The sequence below is a fragment of the Thamnophis sirtalis genome, unplaced genomic scaffold, assembly GCF_051295495.1.
Source record: "Thamnophis sirtalis isolate CommonGarterSnake01/CBP01778 unplaced genomic scaffold, rThaSir2_p1.2 scaffold_4, whole genome shotgun sequence".
Taxonomy (NCBI): Eukaryota; Metazoa; Chordata; class Lepidosauria; order Squamata; family Natricidae; genus Thamnophis; species Thamnophis sirtalis.
Window position 1 is genome coordinate 142177865 of NW_028261384.1, and position 19898 is coordinate 142197762.

The following is a 19898-nucleotide window of genomic DNA, read 5'->3' on the forward strand; positions in this document are numbered from 1 at the left end:
AGCATTAGACGTTAGGGCAATCGACAATAATTATAACAACAAAATAAAACCCTCCATCCATCCATAAGGTGAATAAAGTCATTCATTAAATATATAGAAATAAAGGCATAAAAAAACAATAAAAACATTAGATAGAATAATAATAGATCTAACAAAATACTAAATTAAACAATGTGATTAAAGAAATGATAGATAGATAGATAGATAGATAGATAGATAGATAGATAGATAGATAGATAGATAGACAGACAGACAGATAGATATAGATAGATGATAGATAGATAGATAGATAGATAGAGAGAGAGAGAGATGATAGATAGAGATAGATAGATAGATAGATAGATAGATATAGATAGATAGATAGATAGATAGATAGATATAGATAGATAGAGATAGATAGATAGATAGATATAGATATAGATATAGATATAGATAGATAGATAGATAGAGATAGATAGATAGATATAGATATATAGATATAGATATACATACATACATATACATATACATAGATAGATAGATAGATAGATAGATAGATAGATAGATAGACGATAGAAAGATAGATAGATAGATAGATAGATAGATAATGAGATAGATAGATAATGAGATAGGTAGATAGACAGACGATAAAGATAGATAGATAGATAGATAGATAGAGAGAGAGAGAGAGAGAGAGAGAGATGATAGATAGATAGATAGATAGATAGATAGATAGATAGATAGATAGATAGATAGATAGAGATAGATAGATATAGAGATAGAGATATATAGATAGATATAGATAGATAGATAGATAGATAGATAGAGATAGAGATAGATAGATAGATAGATAGATAGATAGATAGATAGATAGATAGATAGATAGATAGATAGATAGATAGATAGATAGATAGATATCAGGCTGCTGAGGATGATGGGAGTTGGAGTTGAAGGGGTACCACTTCCTTGGTCTGAAAAGAGGCTGGCTGGCAAATTGTCCAAAGTCCTGGGTTCGAAGTACGCTCTGGAGAGCAAAACTCTCAATCTGTGTTTCTTACCCTGGGAACTTTAAGATGGGGGGACTCAACTCCCACCCAGCCACAGGACTCCAACTCCCAGAATGCCCCACCCAGCCACGGGACTCCAACTCCCAGAATGCCCCACCCAGCCACAAGACTCCAACTCCCAGAATGCCCCAGCCGGCTACAGGACTGCAATTCCCAGAATTCCCTAGCCAACTGGGGCATTCTGGGAGTTGAAATCCACCTAAAGCTGCCCAGGCAGAGAAAGAGGCTTCCAAACGGCGCCTTTTAAACCGAAGCCAATCCGGATTAGGCTCGCTCCTCCTCTCGCCCCGCCCCCGCCCAGGGCATGCTGGGAGACGTAGTTCTCGTGTGTGTGGGGGGGGGGGAGGAGCTGACCGGTCTCCGCTGCAGCCATGGACTTCGCCGCCGCCGCCGTCGCCATCAGACCGGGCAGCGCCGAGGATTGCGCGGACGTGGGGCGCATGATCCGGGTGGGCGCGGGGAAGGGGGCTCAACGGGAGGGGAGGGGGGCTTTGCAAGCAGGGGGGAGGGGGTCTTAAAGAAGGGGAGCTTTTCAAACGGGGAAGGGGGCTTTTAAAGGGAGGGGGAGCTTTGCAAGCGGGAAGGTGGGGGGGGCGTGAAAGTAAGGAGAAAGTTTGCAAGCGGAGTGGGGAGGGGGGGTCTCAAAGGGAGGGGGAGCTTTGCAAGCGGGGAGGGGGGGTTAAAGAGAGGGGGAGCTTTGCAAGTGGGGAGGGGGGGTTAAAGAGAAGGAGCTTTTCAAGTGGGGAGGGGGCTTTTAAAGAGAAGGAGAGTTTTCCAAGTGGGGAGGGGGCTCTTAACAGGAGGGGGGCTTTGCAAGCGGAGTGGGAGGGGGTCTCAAAGGGAGGGGGAGCTTTGCAAGCGGGGAGGAGGGGGGGTTAAAGAGAGGGGGAGCTTTGCAAGTGGGGAGGGGGCTTTTAAAGAGAAAGAGAGTTTTCCAAGTGGGGAGGGGGCTCTTAACAGGAGGGGGGGCTTTGCAAGCGGAGTGGGAGGGGCTCTCAAAGGGAGGGGGAGCTTTGCAAGCGGGAAGGGGGTTAAAGAGAGGGGGAGCTTTGCAAGTGGGGAGGGGGCTTTTAAAGAGGAGTTTTCCAAGTGGGGAGGGGGCTCTTAACAGGAGCGGGGGGGCTTTGCAAACGGAGTGGGAGGGGCTCTCAAAGGGAGGGGGCTTTGCAAGCGGAGTGGGAGGGGCTCTCAAAGGGAGGGGGAGCTTTGCAAGTGGGGAGGGGGCTTTTAAACTGTGGTCCTTGCTTACCCACCCACCTGCCTGGCTTGAGGCTGGGGTCCCCTCGGGCCCCTGCCCCCCCCTCTTGCTCTGGAGCTCCACAGCGTGACCTCACGGCTCAGCAATGCGCACGGGGGGACTCCAGGCGCACTCCCGAGCCAGACCTGCCCCCCCCTCCAGTCCCCCAGCCATGGAAGCCGCTTCCAGAGTTCTCCCCCCCCCCCGCCCCCCCCGGGGTCTGATAGAGGAGACCCTCACCCAGAAAGGGGGATCCGAATGAAAGGAATAAATCTGGGTCTGGCTCTGCTGCCTCCTGAGGGGAGGGGGCGCCTTGCCCCCCACTCCAATGGGACAAGCCAGCCTGCAGACCCCCTTTGGTTCTTCTGAAGGGGGGGTCTTCTCTCTTTTGCCCCCTCCCAGGAATTGGCAGCCTTCGAGAAACTGTCGGATCAGGTTGAAATCACGGATGAAGGTGAGGTGGGCTTGGTCTTTAATTAGGGGAGGGGGTTTCTTGTCTGGATGACCTTAAATGACTGACAGCCACAGAGAACAAGAGGCCACCCCCCTTCACTTAATTACAGGTGGTCCTCGACTTACAACGATTCATTTAGTGACCATTCAAAGGTTACGTCACTAAAAAAGTGACTTATGCCTGGTTTTCACACTTACGACCATTTCAGCATTTCCCCATGGTCACCTGATCAAAATTCACACACCGTCGGCGACGACTGACTCATATTTATGACGGTTCGCCTTGTCCCAGGGTCACGTCCTCGACCCTTTGTGACCTTCCGACAAGCGAAAGTCCACCGGGAAGCCCGATTCGCTTAACAACCGGGTTGTGAACTCTGACGATTCACTTAACGACTTCGTCAAGGACGGTCGTCAAATGGGGCCAAACTCACTTAGCCAATGTCCCACTTAGCAATATAAGTTGGGGTCATAAGTCGAGGACTGCCTGTATGCAACAAAGGAAAGGGTTTCCGGCTTGAGCAGAGGGTTGGACTAGAGGACCTCCAGGGGCCCTTCCAACTCTGTTATTCTGAAAGGAGACCACTAGGAGAAACTGCGGGTGGCATTGAGCAGTAAATAGATCCACAAATATTTTTCCTTTCAGATTTGCACCGTATGAGGAAGGGGGGGGTCCTCATGGGGGGGGGTCCCCCCTCCCCTTTTAAATTAACTTTTCTCCCCTATGGCCTGAGCAGGGCTGTGCGAAGATGGCTTCGGTCAAGACCCCTTCTACAAATGTGTAGTAGCTGAGCTGCCCCCCGAATGCCGGAGCAAAGAGGGTGAGGAGGGGTCTCATTAATATCTGGGGGTGGGGGGCAGAAACCTAGTGGGGAGTTCGGGGGTTTGTTAACCTCAGTCATTTTAAGATGAGTGGAGTTAAACTCCCAGAAGTCCATCCACCTTAAACTGCTGGTTGGGGGAATTCTGGGAGTTGAAGTTTTATCCACTTTAAATTGCTGGTTGGGGGAATTCTGGGAGTTGAAGTTTTATCCACTTTAAATTGCTGGTTGGGGGAATTCTGGGAGTTGAAGTCCATCCATCTTAAAGTCGGTTGGGGAATTCTGGGAGTTGAAGTTTTATCCACTTTAAATTGTTGGTTGGGGGAATTCTGGGAGTTGAAGTCCATCCACCTTAAAGTCGGTTGGGGAATTCTGGGAGTTGAAGTTTTATCCACTTTAAATTGCTGGTTGGGGGAATTCTGGGAATTGAAGTTTTATCCACTTTAAATTGCTGGTTGGGGGAATTCTGGGAGTCGAAGTTTTATCCACTTTAAATTGCTGGTTGGGGGAATTCTGGGCGTTGAAGTTTTATCCACTTTAAATTGCTGGTTGGGGGAATTCTGGGAATTGAAGTTTTATCCACTTTAAATTGCTGGTTGGGGGAATTCTGGGAGTTGAAGTTTTATCCACTTTAAATTGCTGGTTGGGGGAATTCTGGGAGTTGAAGTTTTATCCACTTTAAATTGCTGCTTGGGGGAATTCTGGGAGTTGAAGTTTTAACCACTTTAAATTGCTGCTTGGGGGAATTCTGGGAGTTGAAGTTTTAACCACTTTAAATTGCTGCTTGGGGGAATTCTGGGAATTGAAGTTTTAACCACTTTAAATTGCTGGTTGGGGGAATTCTGGGAGTTGAAGTTTTATCCACTTTAAATTGCTGGTTGGGGGAATTCTGGGAGTTGAAGTCCACATATCTTAAAGTCGGTTTGGGGGAATTCTGGGAGTTGAAGTTTTATCCACTTTAAATTGCTGGTTGGGGGAATTCTGGGAGTTGAAGTCCATCCATCTTAAAGTCGGTTGGGGGAATTCTGGGAATTGAAGTTTTAACCACTTTAAATTGCTGCTTGGGGGAATTCTGGGAATTGAAGTTTTAACCACTTTAAATTGCTGGTTGGGGGAATTCTGGGAGTTGAAGTTTTATCCACTTTAAATTGCTGGTTGGGGAAATTCTGGGAGTTGAAGTCCACATATCTTAAAGTCGGTTTGGGGGAATTCTGGGAGTTGAAGTTTTATCCACTTTAAATTGCTGGTTGGGAGAATTCTGGGCGTTGAAGTTTTATCCACTTTAAATTGCTGCTTGGGGGAATTCTGGGAGTTGAAGTTTTAACCACTTTAAATTGCTGCTTGGGGGAATTCTGGGAGTTGAAGTTTTAACCACTTTAAATTGCTGGTTGGGGGAATTCTGGGAGTTGAAGTTTTATCCACTTTAAATTGCTGGTTGGGGGAATTCTGGGAGTTGAAGTCCATCCACCTTAAATTGCTGGTTGGGGGAATTCTGGGAGTTGAAGTTTTATCCACTTTAAATTGCTGGTTGGGGGAATTCTGGGAGTTGAAGTCCACATATCTTAAAAGTATTCCAGACACAAACCAGAAATGGGTGAAGGTCCTAATTCTGCCCCTTCTGGGGAGACGTGGGAACTTCCAAAGTTCCCGTTTCAAAACAAATTAAAATGATTATTTCTCTCTCTCTCTCTCTCTCTTCCCACTAGGCCACACCGTCATAGGTTACGGCCTCTATTATTTTACCTACAGCACCTGGAAAGGAAGAAACGTCTACACGGAGGACCTCTATGTGATGCCAGAATTTCGGGGTGCGTAGCTTTTGGGGGGGGGGGTGAGGAGCAGAGGTGGGTTCCTGCCTCCATTACCACCGATTTAGCGCCAGAAAAATTTTGCGCGCCTGAAAACAGAACAGAAAATTGAGATGGTGCCGCCGAGGATAGAACTGGTGTCTGCCGGAGTTACTAGCTATTTGGCTGAACCGTACTACACCGTACTGGTAGGAACCCACCTCTGGTGAGGAGGCTCAGGGCAGGAGCCCAGGCAAACGGCTAAAGAATGACAGCTTTGTTTTCAAATTGCAGGCATTTTAAAAGCTAAAATAACAGCTCACTACCCCCCCCCTGGAGCCCCCAATGGGTCTGTCGCTAAGCGAGACGGTCGTAAAATGAGTTTGTCCCCTCCGTTTTACGACCTCTCTCGCCCTGAGTTGTTAGGTGAATTGCCGCAGATGTGAAGTCACTCTCGTGGCTGTTAAGCGAATCGGTTCATGGATGAGGACGAAACCCCGGGATGCTACAACCGTCGTAAATATGAGTCCATCGCCAAGCGTCCAAATTTTGATCGCGACGGTCGTAAGGGTGAAAAACTGGTCACTTTTTTTTCCAGTGCCGTTGTAATGTTGAACCGTCACTAGGCGAAGCTAACGTTTCGTTCTCGGTTGTTGGTAAAGCACAGGTAGTCCTCGGGTTACGGCCGTAACGGAGGCTGACGATACTCGCCGTAACGGCTGTGAAATGGGCGATGGACCCGATGTTATGACCCTGTGCAAACTGGAGGTTCAGCAAACGCCACAGTCGTTATGCCCGCCCTGCCGTCGTAAAGCAAACCCATTGTTCCCTACGCTACAATTTGGCCGTAAACCAGAAACAAACGCCAAATGCGGTCCCTGAATTGTGGGACATGGCAAAGGACCATATCAACGACGGTCATAAGTGTGTGACGTGCGGTTATGAGACTCCCCCCACCTTTCACTCCCCGCCTGTCAGAAATTCATATCCGGGTTTAAATCACCTTTTGGAGTCCGTTGTAACTTCTAATGCAGGCGTCGTAAACCAAGGACTGCCTCAGAGGGGCCAAATTCTGCCCCGCCCCCCCTTAACCCCTCATCACTGGTGCTGAACCCACATGCGCTGCCCTTGATACCCCCCCCCCTTCGAGGATCTCACGCCAAGTTGTGTTGTTGAGGTGTGTTTGTGCTTTTTCCGGGCAGGGAAAGGCGTCGGAACGAAGCTGTTGAGGGAGATTGCAAAGGTAACACAACTGTCGCTCTCCGGTTGTTGGGAACGAAGACTGTCCCTGTGGGGAGGGGGGTATTGCCCAGGGAACATGGGGGTGGGGGGTCTTGCAAAGCTTCCGTCGCTCGGTCCCCAAAAGCTGGACTCATTAATGTAGAAAGTGTCCAAATGCTGCCCCTTTAAGATGTGTGGACTTCAACTCCCAGAATCCCCCAGCCTGCCATGTTGGCTGGGGATGTTAAAGGGGCCCGATTTGGAGACCCCTGCATTAAAGGATCAATCCAGACGACCCTAGATAGAACAGCACAACTGGAACAACCTTATTTCCCCATCTACACAATTTCTACCCCACTCCGGACCTCCTCCGTCCCCCACCCACCCCTCTCCTCCCAGCGAATCCCCTCCCCCGCAGCTAAGCCCCTCGTCTTCGCCCCCCAGATTGCCCTGGAGAAAGGCTGCACCCAAATGAGGCTGGGGGTGTTGGACTGGAATCGCCCGGCCATCGATTTCTACTTCCGGCGAGGAGCGGTGGATTTGACGGCCGCCGAGGGCTGGCACTCCTTCCGGTTTGAAGCGGATGCCCTGAAGCAGCTGGCACTGGGCACGGGAGCCGGGCAGGGGGACTCGAGGCCGTAGAGGGCCAGCCTCTGTAGGACGGGGGCTTCTTCCACCCCGTGAGAATCTGCCCAGGCTGACTCGGGATGTAATCAACCAGCAATAAAATAGTAATTAAAGTCTGCATTTCTAATAGATGCCTTGAGTTTTCTTTTAGCTTGCAATGTCTAGGACCTGAATAATATTTTACTCTGACTTATGAGGGAGGGAGGGAGGAGGGAAAAAGAGAGGGAGAAAGAGGGAGGGAGAGAGGCGGTGGACGGATGGATGAATGATAAAATGAAAAGATAGATAGATGATAGATTCATAGATAAACAGATACAGGGTGGATGGATGAAAGGACGGATGGACACAAACACACATGCACACTGGATGAATGGATGATGAATGGATAAATAGACAAATGATGGATAGACGGATAGATAGATAGATAGAGAGAGAGAGAGATCAGGCAGGCACACAAATATTGATAAATAAATAGATGGTAGGTTAGATTAGATTAAGAGAGAGAGAGAGATGATAGACGAGACATAGATGGATGATAGACAGATGGCTAAATAAATAGTCACAGGTAGGATGGATGGATAGATGATGGATGGATGAATGGATGGATGGGCGGACAGATAGACAAGATAGAGAGACAGACACACAGGAGGAATGGAAGGATGGGTGATAACATGAGTTGATAAAAATACTGTCGCGTTCCATAGATAGATAGATAGATAGATAGATAGATAGATAGATAGATAGATAGATAGATAGATAGATAGATGATAGATAGATAGATAGATAGATAGATGATAGATAGATAGATAGATGATAGATAGATAGATGATTGATAGATATAGATAGATAGATAGATAGATGATTGATAGATGATAGATAGATAGATGATTGATAGATGATAGATAGATAGATAGATGATTGATAGATATAGATAGATAGATGATAGATAGATAGATATAGATAGATGATAGATAGACAGATAGATGATAGAGATAGATAGATAGATAGATAGATGATAGATAGATAGATAGATGATAGATAGATAGATGATAGATAGGTAGATAGATAGATAGATAGATAGATAAATAGATAGATAGATGATTGATAGAGATAGATAGATAGATAGATGATTGATAGATAGATGATAGATAGATAGATAGATGATTGATAGATATAGATAGATAGATGATAGATAGATAGATATAGATAGATGATAGATAGACAGATAGATGATAGAGATAGATAGATAGATAGATAGATGATAGATAGATAGATAGATGATAGATAGATAGATGATAGATAGGTAGATAGATAGATAAATAGATAGATAGATGATTGATAGAGATAGATAGATAGATAGATAGATAGATGATTGATAGATAGATGATAGATAGATAGATAGATGATTGATAGATATAGATAGATAGATGATAGATAGATAGATATAGATAGATGATAGATAGACAGATAGATGATAGAGATAGATAGATAGATAGATGATAGATAGATAGATAGATGATAGATAGATAGATGATAGATAGGTAGATAGATAGATAAATAGATAGATAGATGATTGATAGAGATAGATAGATAGATAGATGATTGATAGATAGATGATAGATAGATAGATAGATAGATGATTGATAGATATAGATAGATAGATGATAGATAGATATAGATAGATGATAGATAGACAGATAGATGATAGAGATAGATAGATAGATAGATAGATAGATGATAGATAGATAGATAGATGATAGATAGATAGATGATAGATAGATAGATAGATAGATAAATAGATAGATAGATTTGATAGAGATAGATAGATAGATAGATGATTGATAGATAGATGATAGATAGATAGATAGATGATTGATAGATATAGATAGATAGATGATAGATAGATAGATGATAGATAGATAGATAGATGATAGATAGATAGATAGATAGATAGATGATAGAGATAGATAGATAGATAGATAGATAGATAGAGATAGATAGATAGATAGATAGATAGATAGATAGATAGATAGATAGATAGATGAGAAGCAAAGGAATGCTGTCAATATACTGTAGTTTACTTGGACTTCAGGAAGGCATTTGATAAGGGAGACCAGAACCTACTACTAGACAAAGTAGAAGAATGTGGGTTGGACAGCATCACCACCAGGTGGATTCGTAACTGGCTGATCAACAAACGCCAAATGCGGTCCCTGAATTGTGGGACATGGCAAAGGACCATATCAACGACGGTCATAAGTGTGTGACGTGCGGTTATGAGACTCCCCCCACCTTTCACTCCCCGCCTGTCAGAAATTCATATCCGGGTTTAAATCACCTTTTGGAGTCCGTTGTAACTTCTAATGCAGGCGTCGTAAACCAAGGACTGCCTCAGAGGGGCCAAATTCTGCCCCGCCCCCCCTTAACCCCTCATCACTGGTGCTGAACCCACATGCGCTGCCCTTGATACCCCCCCCCCTTCGAGGATCTCACGCCAAGTTGTGTTGTTGAGGTGTGTTTGTGCTTTTTCCGGGCAGGGAAAGGCGTCGGAACGAAGCTGTTGAGGGAGATTGCAAAGGTAACACAACTGTCGCTCTCCGGTTGTTGGGAACGAAGACTGTCCCTGTGGGGAGGGGGGTATTGCCCAGGGAACATGGGGGTGGGGGTCTTGCAAAGCTTCCGTCGCTCGGTCCCCAAAAGCTGGACTCATTAATGTAGAAAGTGTCCAAATGCTGCCCCTTTAAGATGTGTGGACTTCAACTCCCAGAATCCCCCAGCCTGCCATGTTGGCTGGGGATGTTAAAGGGGCCCGATTTGGAGACCCCTGCATTAAAGGATCAATCCAGACGACCCTAGATAGAACAGCACACCTGGCACAACCTTATTTCCCCATCTACACAATTTCCACCCCACTCCGGACCTCCGGACCTCCTCCGTCCCCCTCCCACCTTTCTCCTCCCAGCGAATCCCCTCCCCCGCAGCTAAGCCCCTCGTCTTCGCCCCCCAGATTGCCCTGGAGAAAGGCTGCACCCAAATGAGGCTGGGGGTGCTGGACTGGAATCGCCCGGCCATCGATTTCTACTTCCGACGAGGAGCGGTGGATTTGACGGCCGCCGAGGGCTGGCACTCCTTCCGGTTTGAAGCGGATGCCCTGAAGCAGCTGGCACTGGGCACAGGAGCCGGGCAGGGGGACTCAAGGCCGTAGGGGGGCAGCCTCTGTAGGACGGGGGCTTCTTCCACCCCGTAAGAATCTGCCCAGGCTGACTCGGGATGTAATCAACCAGCAATCAAATAGTAATTAAAGTCTGCATTTCTAATAGATGCCTTGAGTTTTCTTTTAGCTTACAATGTCTAGGACTTGAATAATATTTTACTCTGACTTATGAGGGAGGGAGGGAGGGAGGGAGGGAGGGAGGGAGGAGGAAAAAAGAGAGAGGGAGAGAGAGGGAGGGAGGGAGAGAGGCGGTGGACGGATGGATGAATGATAAAATGGAAAGATAGATACATGATAGATTCATAGATAACAGATACAGGATGGATGGATGAAAGGACGGATGGACACAAACACACATGCACACTGGATGAATGGATGATGAATGGATAAATAGACAAATGATGGATAGACGGATAGATAGATAGATAGAGAGAGAGAGAGATCAGGCAGGCACACAAATATTGATAAATAAATAGATGGTAGGTTAGATTAGATTAAGAGAGAGAGAGAGATGATAGACGAGACATAGATGGATGATAGACAGATGGCTAAATAAATAGTCACAGGTAGGATGGATGGATAGATGATGGATGGATGAATGGATGGATGGGCGGACAGATAGACAAGATAGAGAGACAGACACACAGGAGGAATGGAAGGATGGGTGATAACATGAGTTGATAAAAATACTGTCGCGTTCCATAGATAGATAGATAGATAGATAGATAGATAGATAGATGATAGATAGATAGATAGATAGATAGATAGATAGATAGATGATAGATAGATAGATAGATAGATAGATAGATAGATGATAGATAGATAGATAGATGATAGATAGATGATAGATAGATAGATGATTGATAGATATAGATAGATAGATAGATGATTGATAGATGATAGATAGATAGATAGATGATTGATAGATGATAGATAGATAGATAGATGATTGATAGATATAGATAGATAGATGATAGATAGATAGATATAGATAGATGATAGATAGACAGATAGATGATAGAGATAGATAGATAGATAGATGATAGATAGATAGATAGATAGATGATAGATAGATAGATGATAGATAGGTAGATAGATAGATAGATAGATAGATAGATAGATGATTGATAGAGATAGATAGATAGATAGATGATTGATAGATAGATGATAGATAGATAGATGATTGATAGATATAGATAGATAGATGATAGATAGATAGATATAGATAGATGATAGATAGACAGATAGATGATAGAGATAGATAGATAGATAGATAGATAGATGATAGATAGATAGATAGATGATAGATAGATAGATGATAGATAGGTAGATAGATAGATAAATAGATAGATAGATGATTGATAGAGATAGATAGATAGATAGATAGATGATTGATAGATAGATGATAGATAGATAGATAGATGATTGATAGATATAGATAGATAGATGATAGATAGATAGATATAGATAGATGATAGATAGACAGATAGATGATAGAGATAGATAGATAGATGATTGATAGATAGATGATAGATAGATAGATAGATGATTGATAGATATAGATAGATAGATGATAGATAGATAGATGATAGATAGATAGATAGATGATAGATAGATAGATAGATAGATAGATGATAGAGATAGATAGATAGATAGATAGATAGATAGATAGATAGATAGAGATAGATAGATAGATAGATAGATAGATAGATAGATAGATGAGAAGCAAAGGAATGCTGTCAATATACTGTAGTTTACTTGGACTTCAGGAAGGCATTTGATAAGGGAGACCAGAACCTACTACTAGACAAAGTAGGAGAATGTGGGTTGGACAGCATCACCACCAGGTGGATTCGTAACTGGCTGATCAACCGCACTCAACGTGGAGTCCTCAATGGAACTGCATCTTCATGGAGGGAGGGATGCAGTGGGGGACCCCAAGGCTCTGTTTTGGGCCCAGGACTCTTCAACATCTTCATCGATGATTTGGATGAGGGGATAAATGGGGAACTCATCAAATTTGCAGATGACACCAAGCTGGCAGGAATAGCCAACACTCCAGAAGACAGGCTTAAGATACAGAAGGATCTGGACAAACTTGAACATTGGGCACTATCCAAGAGGTGGGTTCCTGTATCGGTTGGTATTGGTTCGCTGCATGGTAAAATACCAGCTCTGGCTGGCCCCGCCCTCATCTATTCTCTGCCTCCCGAGTCCCAGCTGATCGGGAGAAAATGGGGATTTTGCAATAACCTTCCTCTGGAGTGGGGAGGGGATGGGGATTTTATAGTATCCTTCCCCTGTTATGCCCACCAAGCCACACCCACAGAACCGGTAGTAAAAAAAAATGTGAATCCCACCACTGTAAACCCCCAAAGGTGGAAGAAAGGCAGCTCAGCATGGGATGCGAAGGCTATGCGGGGGTCCCAGGCTGGACCCCACCAACCAGCTTAGGCCCTTCTGATCACCAACCAAAGCTTCCAGCCGTGCCACTCCTCCAGGATCCATAGAAAAAGCAAATTCCGCCCGTAGGTTTTTGTCTTATGATTGGTTTTATTTGCTCCAGCCGTTGAGCAGGAGGTGCTTCCCGGGCTCTGTGATGATGGGGTCTCCATTGGGGTTCACCCCTGCGCTGGCATTTCACACACCCATTTCAATTCGACCCTGCAGAAGGCGTCACCCCACAAACCATCCGGGTGCATCACCGTGCAAAATACGCTCCTTTGGTTCGGCTCGGTGGGCCGCCAGTCACTGGAAGGGGCAAAGGAAGAGATGGTGGGTCACCCCAGGGGCGGGAGGGAGAACCCCTTCTGTCTCTGGGGAAAGGGCAGCTAAACCGAGCATCTCCCGAGATCATCTAGTCCAACCCCGACTTGGAGCAGTTTCCTAGCCCGGGAAATTGTGCAAATTGGCTTGTTTGAGCTGCAGCGGATGGGGTATACCCAGTACTACCACGTAGTGCATCGTGATGTTTAGCCTCGGCAAACGGCAGTAGATCCGCCCTGCCAGTTTGCTGATATTGCACATAACAACGGAAATACCGTTCCATTGCAGCGTTCGCCCTCTCTGCTGCACCATTCGTAGCTAGATGGAACGCAGAACTCAAACCTTGAGAGGACTGATGGAAAAAAGAACCACCAAGAGTGTAGTGCAACAGGACAGGGCCCACATCCACAAGAAAATGTCCACGTGAGCATTGGGAGAAGAATGGGCACCATCAATGCTCTAATGGCATGCTGCAGGGGTGCGTTACTGCCAGTTCGCTGCACATGCTGATTTGTGTGCATGCGTAGTTTCCAAAAAATTGTTCATGCACATGCACAGAACACTTAAAAAGGGGTAAAAAACATGCTAGCAACAATTGGACGGTTGGGGAACTAGTTCAGGGGCATGGCCAGCCAGCCAGCCATCCTGACTTTTTCGGCAACCCAGTCGCAATTTCCACTACCGGTTCACTCGAACTAGTGCGAACCCGTAGCAACCCGCCTCTGGCATGCTGGCTGAGGAATTCTGGGTATTTGTGTGCAGACATCTTAAAGGGAATTCTGGGAGTTGAAGTCCACACATATTAATTAAAGGAATTCTGGGAGTTGAGGTCCAGACATCTTAAAAGGAATTCTAGGGATTGAAACCGGGCGTGGCCAGCCCATGATGCATCTGGTCCGGGGCCAGGAGTTTTACAGCCCTGCTATAAATGAATACTCAGAACCCATGGGGCACAACCATTTTGTCCAGGGCAGCCTGGGCCCAAGGATCCATGGGGCCTAACCATGCGCTTCCTGCATGTGCAACAAGATCCCATCGTGATCGCGCGATCTGCCACTCGAGCCCCACATCTGTGCCTCGGACACTTGGAGGGCTTCCACTGTGGCTCCTGTGCACTAAGGGGCTCATGCTTGGAAATGAAGCCCACCGACTCTCTTTTTTCCAGGAGTCAATTAGGTCAGGGGGGTTTCAGCACATGTGGACCAAAACAGGACCTTAGCCCAGGAGGAGGACAAGCATACAAGTGTACCACCACAAACAGGAGCTGCTAGTTGCGAATGATGCCCAAAAACACCTGGACCGCAGGGCGCCTGGTTGCAGAAGCCCGATTCGAGTGGGGCCGGAAGAGACAAACCAACAGGGAAACTCACATCCTGCGTTTTGTGTAGGTGGTCCCATCCACCCACTTCCACATCTCGCCATTGTACTTCAGACCAATCCAAGGGCTGTGAGGTTTGATGAGTCGTAACACAAATTGCTACACAAAGAAGAGCGGAGGGGGGAGGGAAACCAGAGCGGGCATGAGCAGGAAACCGAGGGTCTCGGCTTCCCACCAGTCTGGCGCCTTTGACCAGACCCCACCTCCCTCTCCGAGAAATCGAGGCACTGACCTTCTCTAGGTAGTTAGTGAGGACCACCAAGTGGGAGTTCTTCTCTTCGCAGTCCCCTTTGGCTGCAGCCCAGGTGGTCAGAGTAGGGGAGAGCCAGTAGCAGCTCCGCTGAAACAGGTGCCAGCCTCTGGGGCAGCAGCCCGCCGCTGAAGAGAAGAGATGGGGGGGGCAAGAGGGACACGCCATTACAGTTGGGACAGGGAACACCCCTATTTCCTGGGAGAGGGGACACGGATGCCGCGGGTAGCCGATCCCAGCAGCTGGCCGCCAATCCATGATACAGCCAGTCCTCGGCTTACAACATCGGTTTAGTGACCGTTCAAAGCTACGACGGCACTGCCACAAGGGACGTAAGGACCATGTTCCCCCACTTGCAACATCCCTCTGGTCAAAATTCGGATGCTGGGCAAGCGGCTCGTGTTTACCATGGTCACTGTGTCCCGAGGTTCTGCAATCATCCTTTGGACGAACAAACACAATGGGGAAGCTGGATTCGCTTAACGACCGTGTTAGTTACTTAACAACTGCCGTGATTCGCTTAACAATCCTGGTCGTAAACTGGAGCAAATGTCACCTAGCAAATGTTTTGCTTAGCCACGGGGATTTTGAGCTCAACTGTGGTGATAAGCCGAGGATTATTTGTGTAATTGAAAGATCGGGAGGACACTGGGCTGGGAACGTCCCACCGCCCTCACCCCATCCTCCCCCGTACCCAGCACTGACCCCCAAACACCCAACTCACCTTCCCTCTTGTGCTTAACGTCCTCCAAAGCACAGTTTATTTTCTTGAAAGTTTCTTGAAGTTTCTTGATCTGATCCTGGAAATGGGACATCGCTGGGAGTGGAGAAGGGGAAGGTCCCTGGTTGGTGTTGACTCCAGATGGGGGAGGGTCTCCCCCAAATGGGGGGGAAGGGGCAAGGTGGACTTCCAAACACCTCCCTTACCCCCAAATTTACCTTCCTTGCCTTCTGCGTTCTGTTTTACCAACCTGTCGACTTTTTGGAGATCTTCCGAATAGTTGGCCTCTGGGAAAGACATTGAAAAAATCAGAGCAATATTTCTCAACCTTATTGGCTGGAAGATGGGTGGACTTCAACTCCCAGAGTTCTCCAGCCAACATGGCAGACTGGGGAATCCTGGGAGTTGAAGTCCAAGCATCTTCCAGCAGACAAGGTTGAGATGGTTCCACCACAAAACCGCGGTAGACAAAAGCGCGGTCGACGAAAGCGCGTATGTGATGTCATCACAGCGCGACGAAAAAGATCGAAAAATGTAAAAATAAAGCGAAAACCTTACCCTAACCCCCCCAAACCTAACCCTAAACCTAACCCTAAACCTAACCCTTAACCTAACCCTAAACCTAACCCTAAACCTAACCCTTAACCTAACGAAAAACCTAATGCTAACCCTTAACCTAACGCTAAACGTAACGCTAACACTCTAAACCTAACCCTAACCCTTAACCTAAACCTAACCCTAACCCTAACCCTAACCCTAAACCTAACCCTTACCTTTATGTGAATCGGCTTGCTGTAATTTAATTTTTATTTCAATTTTTCGATCTTTTTCGTCGCGCTGTGATGACGTCACATACGCGCTTTCGTCGACCGCGCTTTTGTGGAACGCGGTTTTGACGGGTCACGGGTTGAGATACATTGAATTAGAGCAGGGGTCCCCAAATGTGACCACTTTAAGACTTGTGAACTTCAATTTTAAAAATGGAAGGCTGGGGAATTCTGGGAGTTGAAGTCCACTAGTCTTAAAGCAGTCAAGGTTGGAGACCCCTGGGTTAAACATCTATGGAAGACTAGACCCTAGGAAAGTGATTCTCCAAATTTCCCCCACCTTGGGCCCTGCCACATCACAGCAGCGCACCCTACCCCCCCACAGAGATTTGCCGGCCATTTTCATCCCCAAATCTGGGATTTTGTGACTTACCCTGTTGTTGAAATTCAACTAATACCGCAGCCAGGGTGCGATTGCTGGTTTTCACATCGTCCTGCATCTTCCCCAAAGTTGTGGAGTATTTGCGCCCTGGGGAGAGGAAGCAGGTGTCTGTCTGACTTCCTTGAACCCGTGTCTGTGCCTCTGTGTATTGCATTATTTCCATGGGGTTGCTATCCTTTCTGTATCTTGGGGTCATTGTGCAGGTTGTGCACCTCGCTCAATTGTGTCCCTTTTAAGTCATTCTTTTGTGCGTGGTTTTGAGTAATTTTGCATTATACGGTGTGTTTTGTGGCAATTGACTGGAAGGACACACCCCTCTCCTGCTAAAATATATTATCAACAATGGTATTTATGAAAAGATTGTACAAAGTTTACTTACAAACAACAGACATTATCTCTGGGTCTCCTGTAATGTTAATTAGTAGCTTCTCCCTAGCAATTTACACATCAACATAGGTCGGATGTTGTCCCTGTTAATTATTGTTGGAATACACATTGTTGGGATGTATTTTTATGCAACAACTACAGTAGTATTCAGCCAGTAGATGGCAGAGTTTACAAGTTTGGATGTAGGGTGCATATACTCAGACCCTGGAGGAATTGTGGTTTCCTGTCGCAGAGACTTCTTCCCATGTCTCCTGCAGTTAAGAAATTTCTATGGACTTTATAGGGAAATTACTAGAAATCTCACAGTGCTCGGGGCTGTAACTGACTTCTTTTCCATACAATCACACTCCATACTATATCCCAAAATCCCTTCTTCAAAGAGCTAAACTCTTTGTGAAACACATATAGAGGCTCCATGGTTCTCCCGAGTGGATCACCTCGAGACCGCAGAGTTCAATTCACTTCTCAATTTTGCCAACAGTTCCTTAGGATGCTGGGCACCACGTAAGGACTTATCTTCTCCCATCACCCTCAAACCAATGGGTGCCGTGAACGAGTGAATGGCATTCTGGAACAATAACTCTGATGTTAGCTTAACTACCAACAAGACAATCACCCACTCACATTTCCTACTCACCCAGGAAGCCAAACATGACGAGGGAGAGGATAACCACAGCCAGAAGTCCCATGAGGATGAGGATCAGCCGACGGCCGGAACAAAGGCGTTGTCGTAAGGAGTCCTGGTGGGCAAACCCTCCCATGACTGGAGGGGAACACAGAACCAAAGATATCTCTTAAATCTTGGCCCACAGCTTCAAATCACCTAACACTCTTTTGAGTATGAGAGAGACCTGCATAAGAACACCTGTTGGAGGAGATAACACAAGGCTCAATGTACGCCATGGCCGGGTACCACCCCATCAGTGGTGGGTGGTGAAAATTTTTGGGACTTTTTGATACTTTTTTGGGGGACACTCCAGCTCGTAGCCCAGAGCCCAAGCGAGAAGGGGTACTCCTCTCATAGCCGTTGCAGAAGCCGCCCAGGTGAGATGCTCCCCACCACCCCAGGCCAGGCCTGCAGCTCGCGCCAGACCGAGACCATAGCCACCACTCACTCCCTTTGTCAGCCCATCCAGAGGGAGTGACGGCGGTGCTGGTTGGCCGGCGAGAAGAAAGCTGCCATCGCCACCATCTTTGCACATGTGCATGCCTTGGACTTGGAAGCTGAGCAGGCGAGGCACAGAGGCGACTGGCGAGGTGCGTAGCTGGGGGATGGGCCGTGTAGCAAAGGCATATATAGGGCTTGGATGGGCGGGTTGAGTGTTGAGCAAGCAGGTGAGTGTCAGGCAGGTGGGGGTGTGTGAGTGGTAGGCAAGCGGGCAGCAGGGGGTGAGTGAGGAGCAACAGGAGGACCAGTTTGGGGGCATAGCCAACTAGCCATTGCTACCGGTTCTCCGACCTCGGGGAAAGGACACCACGAACCGGCTGAATACCACTTCTGCTCCCCATGCACTTACTCCAATGGGGATTAAACAACAATTAGTCAGAGGAATGAAAGTTGCCCTCACAAGCCCTACCTGCCCAAGATCATAGAAACATAGGGCTGGAAGGGCCCTTGGAGGACTTCTAGTCCAACCCTCTGCCTAAGGTCATAGAAACATAGGGCTGGAAGGGCCCTTGGAGGACTTCTAGTTCAAGCCCCCTGCCCAAGATAATAGAAACATAGGGGAGGAAGGGCCCTTGGAGGATTTGTAGTCCAATTCCCTGCCAAGCATCATAGAAACATAAGGCTGGAAGGGCCCTTGGAGGTCTTTTAGTCTAACCCTCTGCCTAAGATCATAGAAACATAGGGCTGGAAGGGCCCTTGGAGGACTTCTAGTTCAAGCCCCCTGCCCAAGATAATAGAAACATAGGGGAGGAAGGGCCCTTGGAGGACTTGTAGTCCAACCCCCTGCCAAGCATCATAGAAACATAAGGCTGGAATGGCCCTTGGAGGTCTTTTAGTCTAACCCTCTGCCTAAGATCATAGAAACATAGGGCTGGAAGGGCCCTTGGAGGTCTTTTAGTCTAACCCTCTGCCTAAGATCATAGAAACATAGGGCTGGAAGGGCCCTTGGAGGACTTCTAGTCCAAGCCCCCTGCCCAAGATCATAGAAACATAGGGCTGGAAGGGTCCTTGGAGGACTTCTAGTCCAAGCCCTTGCTGAAGCAGGAGACCCTATACTAGTGTTGGTGATCTTGGGCCGGGGGTTGGACTACAAGACCTCCGAGGACCCTTCCACCCATGTGCTTCTAGATCTTGAGCAGGGGTCAAAGAAGGTCCCTTCCCATTCTGTTGTTCTGCCCTTATTCTGTCAAACGAAGGAAGGAGTCGGGACGCCATCGGAGTAGAGGTAGAATCTTCTCTCTGGCCATTTTGGGGGTTTTCCGGGGGAGGGGGGGGCGCATGCGAAACCAATGAAAAAATGGCCTTTTTCTTACCTTCTCCTTTAGGATTCCCAGAGCCGGAGCTGTGGGTCAGCCGTCTCTTCTGCTGCCGCTGTCACCGGACGCCCCACGCCAATGACCTTCGGACTGTCAATACTGACCCTCTGCCAGGCTCAAAAACTTTTGGTCTTTCCTAAAACTACAGCGGAGATCTGGCTTGGGAGAAAACTGCCCCATAGGGATTGGGGGGGGGGGTTTCTGACGGGGTGGAGGACAATCACCTGGGACGTCTCTGTGGGTTTTTCCCCCCTTTCCTTATTCGTTTACATCCTGTCTTTACGACACTTTTATAAG

At 47.1% G+C, this 19898-nt stretch overlaps 2 protein-coding genes across 4 annotated transcripts; one reads left to right on the top strand and one right to left on the bottom strand.

Annotated features, from left to right (window-relative positions):
* Nucleotides 1-1387: 1387 nt before the first annotated feature.
* LOC148046936 (thialysine N-epsilon-acetyltransferase-like) lies at nt 1388-7321 on the top strand. 2 transcript variants are annotated; one of them, XM_087714307.1, is made up of 6 exons: nt 1388-1495; nt 2686-2737; nt 3474-3557; nt 5264-5365; nt 6547-6587; nt 7010-7321. In XM_087714307.1, the coding sequence occupies exons 1-6, from the start codon at nt 1418-1420 to the stop codon at nt 7205-7207; spliced, it is 555 nt and encodes a 184-aa protein (XP_087570433.1). In that variant the 5' UTR covers nt 1388-1417; the 3' UTR covers nt 7208-7321. The 2 variants fall into 2 exon arrangements, with proteins under 2 accessions (XP_087570433.1, XP_087570434.1); XM_087714308.1 differs by lacking the exon at nt 3474-3557.
* A 5614-nt stretch (nt 7322-12935) lies between these two features.
* On the bottom strand, nt 12936-19696 carry LOC106554942 (asialoglycoprotein receptor 1). Of its 2 annotated transcripts, none has more exons than XM_087714310.1 (8): nt 19599-19696; nt 17755-17880; nt 16722-16817; nt 15740-15808; nt 15525-15617; nt 14783-14928; nt 14543-14649; nt 12936-13157 (listed from the first exon to the last, which is right to left on the bottom strand). In XM_087714310.1, the coding sequence occupies exons 2-8, from the start codon at nt 17876-17878 to the stop codon at nt 13028-13030; spliced, it is 765 nt and encodes a 254-aa protein (XP_087570436.1). In that variant the 5' UTR covers nt 17879-17880; nt 19599-19696; the 3' UTR covers nt 12936-13027. The 2 variants fall into 2 exon arrangements, with proteins under 2 accessions (XP_087570436.1, XP_087570435.1); XM_087714309.1 differs by having other exon boundaries at nt 17755-17982; nt 19599-19688.
* Between the last annotated feature and the right edge of the window lie 202 nt (nt 19697-19898).

What these genes read in the sequence shown, in the direction of transcription:
- LOC148046936 (XM_087714307.1), top strand. Translation starts at nt 1,418, where the DNA reads ATGGACTTCGCCGCCGCCGCCGTCGCCATCAGACCGGGCAGCGCCGAG. An exon ending in ACGTGGGGCGCATGATCCGG is followed by an intron (nt 1,496 to 2,685) that starts GTGGGCGCGGGG and finishes GCCCCCTCCCAG; the next exon opens with GAATTGGCAGCCTTCGAGAA. An exon ending in TGTTGAGGGAGATTGCAAAG is followed by an intron (nt 6,588 to 7,009) that starts GTAACACAACTG and finishes TTCGCCCCCCAG; the next exon opens with ATTGCCCTGGAGAAAGGCTG.
- LOC106554942 (XM_087714310.1), bottom strand. Translation starts at nt 17,878, where the DNA reads ATGGGAGGGTTTGCCCACCAGGACTCCTTACGACAACGCCTTTGTTCC. An exon ending in AGTTGAATTTCAACAACAGG is followed by an intron (nt 15,809 to 16,721) that starts GTAAGTCACAAA and finishes TGTCTTTCCCAG; the next exon opens with AGGCCAACTATTCGGAAGAT. An exon ending in ACCTACACAAAACGCAGGAT is followed by an intron (nt 13,158 to 14,542) that starts GTGAGTTTCCCT and finishes TGCCCCTTCCAG; the next exon opens with TGACTGGCGGCCCACCGAGC.